A 12926-nucleotide genomic window follows, 5' to 3' on the forward strand; every position below is an offset into this window, starting at 1 on the left:
TATACCGAGGCCGCCGCAGCCAGGACGGATCCCAACATTACTGTCTGGAACGACCCAGCTGGCCCTGCCTATCTAGTGGCAGAGCCAGCTGTAACCGCCCCCTCCGCCAGTCAGCGCTGGAGGATCGGCGTGGGGAGAATCCCTGCAGAGAGCCGTGAGTGACAGACACAGCTTTCTGCAGGGACATGATCGAGAAGTGAGCGGACAGTATGTGTTCACTCACGTCCCGATCTATTGAGCCGACGTGTGACAGTTTAATTGTCACACGTCGGCTCGAACTAGGAGGCTGAGTGATTTCCACTCACCTCATAGTTCTCCTTTAAGTGAGGACTAGATGCATCACAAGCCACAGCCTGGAGAAAGGCCTGTCCCCTGCCAGCATGCCGTAGAGACAGACCCTTGCTCTTTGTGTGGAAGCAGTGATCCCTCTACAGAGGTCTCACACACTTCCTGCTCAGTCAAGACCTCTCCAATCAGTAGGGAGCGTGAACTTTGCCGATTGCAGAGCTCTAGCTGTGTCTGAGGAGTATCAGATCCCTGTAGAGTGACCACTGCTTCCACACAAATGGCAAGGATTCGACGACATGCTGGCAGGCGACACTTTGCAACTCAAGCTGTGGCTGCTTTCTAGAAAAGTGAACTGGAAGACTTTGCACGCGTTTTGTTTTGAGGCGCCGGGAATGTATTGAGCTTATTTGAACATAAACCTTCATCTGCGACTTGTACGATGTGGGACTTCTGGTTGGAGCAATCTGGTAGAGAAGACACTACGGTAGTCCTCATCACCTTCCGTTCATCAACTCTGCAGCCAAAATTACCTCACCGTGAAAAAATTCTTGTTTGCTTAGTGAGGTCATTTTGGCTGCGATCGCCCTCATTGTCTCTCAGCACAATGAAGCCGAACCTTGACGACCTCAGACACAACACGCCTCCAAATATTGATCCCGGGTTCCGTGTTGTCTCCATCCTCGCACACGTTACGTGACTACAGCTTCAGCGCCGATCAGGAGGACAAATAGAGGGTGATTACGGCGGGGGCCCCGATAATGAATCGCGGTCTAACGTTACCAGGAAGAGCACAACAATGCCCATGTGTCAGCACAACAATGCCCATGTGTCCTCCGAGCCAATGAATAAAAGATGTAACGCCGGCATAAAAGACATACCGGCGCTGCGTTTGGCGGCCTATTGCTGGAAGTTCTATGTCTGCCTTTGACCCCAGCGATGCGAGTCCCTGACATGGAACAAACAAGCAGTTCATCAAGTCAAAGGAACATCAGAATTCTTGACCTGTCTGTTCAGTGTCAGGGACTCGGAAAGTAATGAACCCTTTAGATCAGGGGTAGCCAAACTCCGGCCCTCCAGCTGTGGTGGAACTACAAATCCCATGAGGCATTGCGAGATTCTCACAGCCACGACTCCCAGAGAGAGATGCATCATGGGATTTGTATTTTCACCACAGCTGGAGGGCCGGAGTTTGGCTACCCCTGCTTTAGATAAAGCCCAACTCCAAGTATCCAAACAGTATCCCACCTCAAATCGCTCAATCCCCAATGAACTAGAATTTTTGTACTCTTCATCCAAGTAGCCAAATATGATCCCATCTCATCCCTCCATCCCCCCACCACCCCTCGTCCACAATAAAATAGAATTTTTGTACTCCTTGTAAAACCCCTTTTTTTGGAAACTATTGAGGGACACCAAAAGTCTTTAACCTTCAGGTTATACTGCCACCTGCAGGAGGTTTGGACAACGGCAAACAGGAAAAGCTGTGGACCAGTCCGGGATAATCCCTCCTACTCCCGGGATGCCTTGGTTTTGTAGCAATGCAGAGACATGCTGGAACACAGAGTAGAAAAACTAAATCTAGACAAGGAAGTCCAGAGCGAGGACAAAAGCAGAACATCCATAGAGAGGGGGGGGGGGGGGGGGGAAATTATTATTAGACAGGGGTTGTCCTGTGGGATAGAGGGGCGGAGCTGACCTGCAGTATGGTGACAAGACCCAGACCCAGGAAATGTATATTTGTTTAGAAAAGTTCCACCGAAAAAAAAAAAAAATCAACCCAACACATTGCCTTGGCTAGGATGATGTCATCAGTCTGCTGCAGGCATTTCCTCAGCTGTCACTGGTCGGCTCTAGCGATCTGGAACTCAGCGAACACGCACCACAATCACTGACTTTCCAATCCTCTCCCTGCAGTGAGCGGTGACCGTCAGTCATCACTCCCTGCAGGGATTCCCCCCCCCCGTCCCCTCTTCGATCCTCCAGCACTGACTGGAGGAACGGACGGGGGAGGGGGGCGGGCAGAGCAAACTGTCAATCAGCCAGCGTGGTGGATTCCGATAGTATTGTCGGGATCCATCCCAGCTGCAGCGCAGCTCTGCGCTCTCAGCATATAGCGGGCAACAGCCCGCTATATACTGAGTTTAGGGTCACCGGAGGGCATTCGTAGATGTCCTCTTGTGACCGTGAAGAGAACTATGGGCAAAAAAAGTTTGGGCCATAGTTCTCTTTTAACGTGAACTAATATATCTGAGGACGGGTCTTGCTTTAAGGAGGGAGTGTACGGTCCTAAATGACCTGCGCTATGAAAAGCTCCGCCCACTGACAAAAGACTTGGGGGCACGACCGGGAAGAGATAAATAACTATAATTATAGAATTGACAGAGCGAGTATATTAGAAAACATTTCTCAGTTAATCAAAACGTTTTAAATCAAGCAAAAAAATCATTTGGTGGACATTTCCTGGAAGATCCATATGTAAGAAAAAAAATGTTTTACGGCACGTTATGAATAGAGGACGGTGGCGGTGCGTGACGAGGATCGTCTGAGGATCACAGTGATCGGCAGGTTAACGCTGCAGAATTATGGAAGGGTTTGGAGATTTTGCTGTTTTTTGGATGAGGATCTGACTCCGCCTCTACAATCTTCTCTGGACTCAACAAGTGGATGACGTGGTCGTCACTGAATCGTGTGGTTACAAGAGGTTGGTTACTACGGTTAACAGAAAACAAGGCCTTGGCTGGCTACGTTTTATTTAGACTTGGCGACGGCCAGACCGATGAGGCCGGCGAGGCCCGCCACTCCGACCGCTATGCCGCCGACGATGGCCATGCCGACGAGCCCATCTGGAAGAGGAGGAGACTTGTGTGAGTACATTAAATGAACGTTCAACTTAACAAAAAACATTCTAAATGCAGAGGAAGCAGCGGCCTCTCTGCAGAGGTCATACACCCTGCTGCCGAGTCTCACATACACCGATCAGCCATAACATTCTGACCTCTGAGAGGTGAAGTAAATAGCATTATCTGCTTACAATGACACCTGGAAGTGGGGGAGGGGTATATTAGGCAACAAGTGAACATTTTGTCCCTGAGGTTGATGTGTTGGAAGCAGAAACAATGGACCAGTGTGAGGATTTGAGGGACCAAATTGTGACGTCTAGACGACAGGGTCAGAGCAACTCCAAAACTGCAGCTCTTGTGGGATGTTCTCAGTCTGCAGTGGTCAGGACCGAGCAAAAAAGTGGTCCAAGGAAGAAAAACCAGTGCACTGGTGACTGGGTCATGGGTGGCCAAGGCTCATTGATGGACAGGAGGAGGGAAAGCCATGGGGCTGTGTAGCCACAGACCAGTCAAGGTGCCCATGCTGACCAGTGCCAAAAGCACCTACGATGGGCACGTGAGCATCAGAACTGGAACACAGAGCAATGGAAGGTGGCCTGGTCTGCTGTAGGGCTGCAACAACTAATCGACATAATCGATTATAATCGATTATTGAAAAAGTTGTCAACTTTTTCAATAATCGATTAATCGGCTTCCGATCAGTTGGCCCTGTTCACGGCTCCACACAACCACCGCTCCAAGCTTGCTCCTGTGATGGACTACAATCTCAATACAAACTAGTAGTCCCATCACTGGAGCCATTTTTGATTTTTTTTTTTGTGTTTATCCGATTAACCGAACTTAATAATCGGCTAACTAATCGATTTTGAAAATAATCGTTAGCTGCAGCTCTAGTCTGCTGTACATCACGTGGATGGCCGGGTGCGCATGTCGCTTACCTGAGAAAGAGACGGCACCAGGATGTACTATGGGAAGAAGACAACCCGGCGGGTTGTCACATGCTTTGTTCTGCTGGGACACCTCGATTCCACCCATTCATGTGGATGTCACTGTGACACGTACCACCGACCTGAACATTGTCACTGACCAAGCCGCCCCCCCCCCCCCGCTGGTATTCCCTGATGGCAGTGGTCTCTTTCAGCAGGATAATGCGCCCTGCCACACTGCAAACATGGATGAAGAATGGTTTGAGGAACACAACAAGTTTGAGGTGATGACTCGGCCTCCAAATTCTCCCGATCTCAGTCCAAATCGATCATCTGTGGGATGTTCTGGAAAACCAGTCTGATCCATGGAGGCCGATCACCTCACAACCTACAGGATTTATGGTATCTGCTACTGACTGCTTGGTGCCAGATACCACAGCGCACCTTCAGAGGTCTAGTGGAGTCCATGCCTGGGCGGGTCAGAAGGGGGACCTCAGTATTAGGCGGGGTGGTGATAATGTTATGGCTGATCGGTGTATATATCATATTCTAGCATTCAGAATTGTAGGCGCTCCCTCTAGTGGTCATCTGTATTTCAGGGAATGTGAATAAATATTCGAACCGAATGGCAGGAGAAAATAGGAGAGAAACATATTCAACACATCTCTGCAACACATTCATTTCCTCAGGATTCAGTCCTTTACAGAACCAGCAGGTGCAGACAATGACCCGATGAGCTGCTGGAGAACCCATATGTGTTCACACCGAGCACAGCAAAGGTTCCCTTCAACCTCCCTGCCCAGAGTCATATACTCTCCTTTCCCTTCACTCAGGTCATAGCTTTCATGGGGCTATGGACTCTACCTACGTGATATCATGTGACCGCACGGCCTACTTCCTTTGGGGTAAGTGTTTGAGGGGGGGGGGGGGGATGCTGTGGTCAATCAAGTAGAGTACAGCTGACAAAGTAGAGCAACCAGCTCACGGTGCATGGTCCCAGGTTCCTGTAGCTCCGCCTCCGTGTGGTCAGATTGGGCCAGGAGAAGAGGGGAACTGGCGGGATCACCAGGTATTGGCTACTAAATGAGAGTGAAGAAGAAGCACCGTGTACAACAGAGCTCAGTACTAAAGGAGTGCAGAACATTAATATCAGGGTTATCAATCACTTTAAAAGGAGAACTATGAGGTGAAGGCTTTTCACTCACCTCATAGTTCTAGCCGACCTGTGACAATGAAACAGCGTCTCAGTATACTGCGAGCTGTGGCTCCCTATATACTGAGCCTAGGGTGACGGGAGGACGCTAGTTTGTGTCCTCCCGTTACCCTAAGGAGAACTATGGGGAAAAGCCCTGACCCCATAGTTCTCCGTTAATGACAATCATCTGTTATATGAAGCTGATATGAACACTGGAGATGGGGGATGCTGGGCCATGAGGATCAGAGGTTGGCATTAGAAGCAATTGCCAGTGTCCAGTGACCTCTGACCCATCCATGTAATATCAGAACTCCATGCCTGCCCATAATGCGTCACCCTGCTCACCTTTCTGCATCTTCTTCTCGATGACCTTCTCCAGGTCCTGGGCCTGCGTGTTCTTGGGTTCTTTCTGGAGAAGCGTGCGGACGTACTTCAGAGCTTTCTCGTATTCCTGGTGGGCAGAGATAGGGAGAAGTTACGCCAAGAATGGCCTTACAGAACTTCCAGTAGGACCCAGAAGATATTGGAACCCAACCCCCGATATCGCTTCACCATGTGGCATTAATATACGTTTCAATGAATGTCAGGCTAATCCTAGACATGCCGGTGGCCTGCATGGATGGTGTACAGAATTACCATGGCACAGACATGCGTGACTGCTCTGGACGTAGGTGTATAGCTAGTAGTAGCCACATTCAGCTGGACTTGTTCTGTAATATGGGAGACTAGGGATGCACCGATGCCGGCTTTTCAGTATCGGATATGAGTACCGATATATATATTTTTTGGGTACTCCCCGATAGTCCCATTAGCAAAGAGGGGTGGCGAGTCACTACACGCCACCCGGCTTCCTGATTGGCCGGGAAGGAGGCTCCATGCTCCCTTGTCACCGTGATGACCTAAAGACTCATCTCTTCAGGGAAGCCGATCCCACCTCGACCTAACCAATGAACCTTCACATTCTCAAATAATTCATCCCCACACAGCTCCCTCCTCATGTTTCATTTCCCCCTCCCTTTTAGATTGTAAGCCCTCAGGGCCGGGCCCTCCTTACCATCTTGTCTTGAATTGCATTGTGATTGTAATGTCTTCCTTATATTGTAAAGCGCTGCACAAACTGTTGGCGCTATATAAATACTGTATAATAATACCTTTGGCCATACAGGTATATGTGATGGTCATGTGATCACAACCTTTGGCCCTATAGTGTACCTTCCCTTCGGTTGCACAGTGCTCTGGCTACTCCTGGCACAGCATTGGTCTCTTGTGGTGATGGAGCTTATGTAAGAGGAGGAATATGATTTAAATCCTGATGTGAACTCCGTCTGAAGCAGAACTCTGACCTCTCCCAGCGCTCCCTTCTCTATGCTGGGCCTCCATGTCCTGGTGCGGGGACTGTTGATGGGGAGATGGAGATCACACCAGAGCATGGAAAGTGGCATCTAATGTACCCCGTTGTAGTAAAACACGAATCAGGAAGAGAACAAAAGAACTCATCTTCCCCGGCTCACCTTTAACCTGTAATGAGCTACACTCAGGTAGAAGAGATAATCCCGCTGCTCGTCTTTACCTCCCTTTGGCAAAAGATCTGAAAAAACATAAATAAAGATCAAATATATCGTCTATCTGCAGAGCGGTGGTGTCACCACATGTACAAAGCATTGTAGGCGATGCGATAGATCTTCATATAATGTCCCGCTCACCTTCTAGAAGCCCCGCCCCTTTCTGGATGTCGGCGGAGTACTTGCTGCGGATCAGACACCAGGCGTACTCGAACTGGGTGCTTTTACTCAGCGAACCCGAGGACACCTCGGCCAGGTACTTCTTCTCAAATTTCTGCAGAACAAACATGGCGGTCAGCTCCCCGGGAGAGAACGTCACCATACAGACACAAACATGGCGGTCAGCTCCCCGGGAGAGAACGTCACCGTACAGACACAAACATGGCGGTCAGCTCCCCGGGAGAGAACGTCACCGGACAGACACAAACATGGCGGTCAGCTCCCCGGGAGACGTCACTGTACAGACACAAACATGGCGGTCAGCTCCCCGGGAGACGTCACCGTACAGACACAAACATGGTGGTCAGCTCCCCGGGAGACGTCACCGTACAGACACAACGTTCCAGGTTAGGGTTCTACAGGATCGCTAGGGACTAGAAGGCCGAGTATCAGATATCATGTCAGTATACTTAGGCTTCATTCCCACAGGGCCATTTGGGATTCCTGCGGCATTCCTCCCATTTAGATGCGGTCGCTGTCACTCAAGTCTAGCTAATGATCGGGCGACAGCATCTTGAAGCGGCACTCTGCATGCAATGGTACGTGATAGATGCATCCAGGAACAGTTATCTCTTCCAATCCACATGTAGCAGAGCATCGCGTACAGATGCAGCCGCTGTCTCTGAATCACTAACTAGAATGAGTGACAGCAGCTGCATCTAAACGGGACACTTGGGAATCCCAAATTGCCCCATGGTAATCAGGCCTAAGGGGTCCACTATGTGCCAATGTGTCATCATTACCACAAAAGGTGCAAATAATACCCTTCTGAATATTTACTGCATTCTCCTAAGAACACGCTACAGTCTATGTCCCCGATTGAGAGTCATCTCATGACTTCCTATCCTGACAGGAAGTGAGAGTGAATCTCTCCAGCGGGTATACAAACAGCACTAAGAACCCGACAGAGGCTCCGACTCTTCCGCCACTCCATCCACTCTTGCCTGGGTCTGGGCTTTAGAAAGAAGCCAACTAGGAGAAGACATTTCCTTGCTGCCAAAACACACAGAAACCAGAAATGAGTCACCCCGGGAGGGAGGGAGCCGCGGGGATCGTGTGAATCAGAGGTCAGGAATCATTGTCTCTGTGTGGGACGAGGACATCCAGAGACATCTCCACCCACGTGACACTATTTACATGGCTGGGAGGGATTGATCATTGGCCAAGTGTTGGGAAAGTTTGGAGATTCGCTACCTCCAAAAGTGAACTGCCAGCATCTGGTGGATGGAGAAGAGTTACACGGCTGGTTTCATAGACACAACCAAAGGGCTTCATTGTCTGAGGCTGTTATGTAGACCTAGGGGCTGGGAGGGAGCATGTCAGGTAGTTACCAAGGCAGAGACTTCCGGTGACCCATGAAACCAGTGGAGGAGTCAGACAAACACTTCACTCATTTAAAACACAGTGCACTTTGGCACCATCTCTGGATGTCTCCAAACTCAGGATGCATTTCCTACAGAAGTCTATGGGACCACCTCCAATCTCAGGACACAGCCTGGAGATGTCTATACGGCCATCTCTGATTGTCTCCAACCACGGAACACAGTCCCTATAGAGGTCTAAGTGGCCATCTCCGATCATCTCCAATCTCAGGACACAGTCCCTATAGAGGTCTAAGTGGCCATCTCTGATCATCTCCAATCTCAGGACACAGTCCCTATAGGAGGTCTAAGTGTCCATCTCCGATCATCTCCAACCTCAGGACACATCCCTGTAGAGGTCTAAGTGGCCATCTTCGATAAAGTCCGACCTCAGGACACATCCCTGTAGAGGTCTAAGTGGCCATCTTCGATAAAGTCCGACCTCAGGACACATCCCTGTAGAGGTCTAAGTGGCCATCTTCGATAAAGTCCGACCTCAGGACACATCCCTGTAGAGGTCTAAGTGGCCATCTTCGATAAAGTCCGACCTCAGGACACATCCCTGTAGAGGTCTAAGTGGCCATCTTCGATAAAGTCCGACCTCAGGACACATCCCTGTAGAGGTCTAAGTGGCCATCTTCGATAAAGTCCGACCTCAGGACACATCCCTGTAGAGGTCTAAGTGGCCATCTTCGATAAAGTCCGACCTCAGGACACATCCCTGTAGAGGTCTAAGTGGCCATCTTCGATAAAGTCCGACCTCAGGACACATCCCTGTAGAGGTCTAAGTGGCCATCTTCGATAAAGTCCGACCTCAGGACACATCCCTGTAGAGGTCTAAGTGGCCATCTTCGATAAAGTCCGACCTCAGGACACATCCCTGTAGAGGTCTAAGTGGCCATCTTCGATAAAGTCCGACCTCAGGACACATCCCTGTAGAGGTCTAAGTGGCCATCTTCGATAAAGTCCGACCTCAGGACACATCCCTGTAGAGGTCTAAGTGGCCATCTTCGATAATGTCTGACCTCAGGACACATCCCTGTAGAAGTCTATGGAACCATGTGTGATCATCTCTGGCCTGGAGGTACAACACAAGTAGGAGCCTATAGGACCATAACTGGTCATCTCCAACCTCAGGGGTACAGCCCCATAGAAGTCTATGGGACCATCTCCAATCATCTCTGACCTCAGGACACATCCACATTGGTAATTACAGGCTCAGCAAGGACAGTGAAAACTTGCACCACAGAAGGCCGTGGGATCGACACATGGGGCATGGTATGGGACTTCCTCAAGGGGGCGGGGAGAGGGAGTGGCAGGGGTGGTTGTTGACTGCAGCCCAGAGTCAGGCATCATGACATCCCTATCCTCGGGGATCACCTTAATCGCGGCCTGGCGCAGAGCTCCGTCTTATAGATGGAAGTGCCGTGACCCGGAGAGGAGTGTTTACCCAACACGCCGACAAGTGTCTGTACACACAGCGCTGGCACACACAGGGCACCACAACCACACACAAGGGAGGGCGGAATATAGAGCCGGGGAAACTGCTGCAGGTCAGAGGGAGGTGAGGGGGCAGTGTGGGGATCCTCAGGAGCCGGGGAAACTGCTGCAGGTCAGAGGGGGGTGAGGGGGCAGTGTGGGGATCCTCAGGAGCCGGGGAAACTGCTGCAGGTCAGAGGGGGGTGAGGGGGCAGTGTGGGGATCCTCAGGAGGCGCCTCCTGCAGGTCGGAGGGGGGTGAGGGGCTAGTGTGGGGCTCCTCTGTGACTCCTCTGTGTCCTGTAGGATGATCAGAGCTCGGCTGACACACACAGGACTTGGCACTGCTCATCTGCCGCCACCTGGTGGACCCGACCCGGAATTACAACACAGAAGGATTGCAGAAACACATTTGTGATCAATAAATTCTCTCCTCTGATCAATATCATGCACATGCTGAGGTCATGTGACACGGGGGTACGACGTCTGGGGGTCATGCGACGGGGGGCGACGTCTGGGGGTCATGCGACACGGGGGGCGACGTCTGGGGGTCATGCGACACGGGGGGCGACGTCTGGGGGTCATGCGACACGGGGGGCGACGTCTGGGGGTCATGCGACACGGGGGGCGACGTCTGGGGGTCATGCGACACGGGGGGCGACGTCTGGGGGTCATGCGACACGGGGGGCGACGTCTGGGGGTCATGCGACACGGGGGGCGACGTCTGGGGGTCATGCGACACGGGGGGCGACGTCTGGGGGTCATGCGACACGGGGGGCGACGTCTGGGGGTCATGCGACACGGGGGGCGACGTCTGGGGGTCATGCGACACGGGGGGCGACGTCTGGGGGTCATGCGACACGGGGGGCGACGTCTGGGGGTCATGCGACACGGGGGGCGACGTCTGGGGGTCATGCGACACGGGGGGCGACGTCTGGGGGTCATGCGACACGGGGGGCGACGTCTGGGGGTCATGCGACACGGGGGGCGACGTCTGGGGGTCATGCGACACGGGGGGCGACGTCTGGGGGTCATGCGACACGGGGGGCGACGTCTGGGGGTCATGCGACACGGGGGGCGACGTCTGGGGGTCATGCGACACGGGGGGCGACGTCTGGGGGTCATGCGACACGGGGGGCGACGTCTGGGGGTCATGCGACACGGGGGGCGACGTCTGGGGGTCATGCGACACGGGGGGCGACGTCTGGGGGTCATGCGACACGGGGGGCGACGTCTGGGGGTCATGCGACACGGGGGGCGACGTCTGGGGGTCATGCGACACGGGGGGCGACGTCTGGGGGTCATGCGACACGGGGGGCGACGTCTGGGGGTCATGCGACACGGGGTACGACGTCTGGGGTCATACGACACGGGGTACGACGTCTGGGGGTCATACGACAGGAAGAGGAGTGTGCGACAACTGGGGTCATGTGACAGGGGGTAGAGGGTACGAGGTCAGGGGTCGGAGGATTCGGGAAAGGTTCATGTTCCGTTACAAGTCGAAAACTTGAATGTCTGATAGTATGCGAGTGAAGTCTTACTTCCTGTTGTGTCAACTGGACAGGAAGTGAGGTGAAATCTCTCCACCGGGGACACAGGGGTAAAACATAAAAACACATTTATCAGGACAATATGGAAGGAACTCTGTCAGGTCATTATTCTGGTCAGTGTCTTCCTATCCCTGTGACAATCCTAATTTCTAGGCCTTCCTTCCCCAATGGCTACCACTCCCATTTCCTGCCCTTCTGTCACAGGGACAGGAAGTGGGGTGAAATCTCCCAAGCGGGGTCACAGACTGTAATAAAACATGACGGATGTATTTTCTCTAGTTGTACACAGACAGCGGGGGAGGAGTCGGAACCTCTGTTGGGTGTTTTTTTTTTAAATCTGTTTACGTCTTTTTGCTGTGTCAGCTGTACAGGAAGTGAGGGACAATCTCCACAGTGGGGACACACATGGTAATAAGAGTCTGAGGGCCCGTTTAACCCTTCCCCCACATCCAAAACACAAAAAATCAGCGTCCCTCTAATCCTGTCACAACGGTAACCCATAGCAACTAATAAGCAGCCATCTTGACCTGACCTCAGTAGAGCGAACTCTCATAGGTTGCTATGGGTTACCGAGCGCCATACAAGCCGCATGGTGCTGTACCCCACTAATCACGTGACGTCACAGTCCCGTCCCCCTCTCACCAGCAGGTCCTCCACGGCCACCACGTCATTGAGTATGGCCTCCATCCCGATCCCGGGCAAGAAGCGGAATGACAGACGCACCCTTCCCCTTCACTCTCTTCAACACAAGCGTCACTTAGTCACAGCGGCCATCTTATGTGTGGGCAGAGCTGCCCTCTCCTGTCGTCATTTCTACTCAGTTTACGTCACCAGCGCTGTGCCGGGTGGGTGTCGGCGGCCATTTTGGTTCCTGGTACGCGCCACGCAGTGACGTCTAATGATCATGTGACAGTGGCTGTCGTGTGACATTTAAAGGCCCTTGTAGTGAGAGTGAAGAGGACCTGTCACTGGCACAGCCCTCAGGAAGCACAAAGATGACAGAAATAATTGTGTGTGATATAGAAATGAATAAATGTGAACAGCTGCGGTGGATGGCTTGTCAGAGGTGGTTGATACCCCTCCTCTTGTAGGCCTGGGGCCTTTCCCAGCATGTAGAATTGATGGGGCGCTTTAACAGTCACTTGTACTGTATGGCCTCAGTCTGGAGTCAAAAGGTGAACAAGCTCGCGGCAGCAGAATACAGACTGTCCACATGTTATCAGTGACTATTAGAGGCTTTCATGGGTTACAAGAGACTATAAGAGACTGCCAAAAATATAAAAGATGCAGATGAAGGCTGCCAGGGTTATACAAGAGACTGTTCTGGAGGACATGTCACAAGAGACAGCCTGCGGGTTATAAAAGTGCTTTAAAAATTGCCCATGGTACCAGAGACTATTAGAGATGGCGACCATATAACTAGTATTATGTTATAGGAGGATGTGAAGCTGATGGTGGGCGGGCTGATCGATCTGCCAGATCCGGGATTGGCTGTGGTGAACATCCG

At 51.9% G+C, this 12926-nt stretch overlaps 1 protein-coding gene across 1 annotated transcript; it reads right to left on the reverse strand.

Moving 5' to 3' along the window:
- Nucleotides 1–2771: 2771 nt before the first annotated feature.
- Nucleotides 2772–12154, reverse strand: FIS1 (fission, mitochondrial 1). The gene is made up of 5 exons (XM_018572519.1): nt 12062–12154; nt 6953–7085; nt 6761–6837; nt 5595–5700; nt 2772–3131 (listed from the first exon to the last, which is right to left on the reverse strand). The coding sequence occupies exons 1-5, from the start codon at nt 12104–12106 to the stop codon at nt 3037–3039; spliced, it is 456 nt and encodes a 151-aa protein (XP_018428021.1). The 5' UTR covers nt 12107–12154; the 3' UTR covers nt 2772–3036.
- Nucleotides 12155–12926: the final 772 nt, after the last annotated feature.

This window comes from Nanorana parkeri, unplaced genomic scaffold, assembly GCF_000935625.1.
Source record: "Nanorana parkeri isolate BGI_ZX_2015 unplaced genomic scaffold, ASM93562v1 scaffold2055, whole genome shotgun sequence".
NCBI classification, from domain to species: Eukaryota; Metazoa; Chordata; class Amphibia; order Anura; family Dicroglossidae; genus Nanorana; species Nanorana parkeri.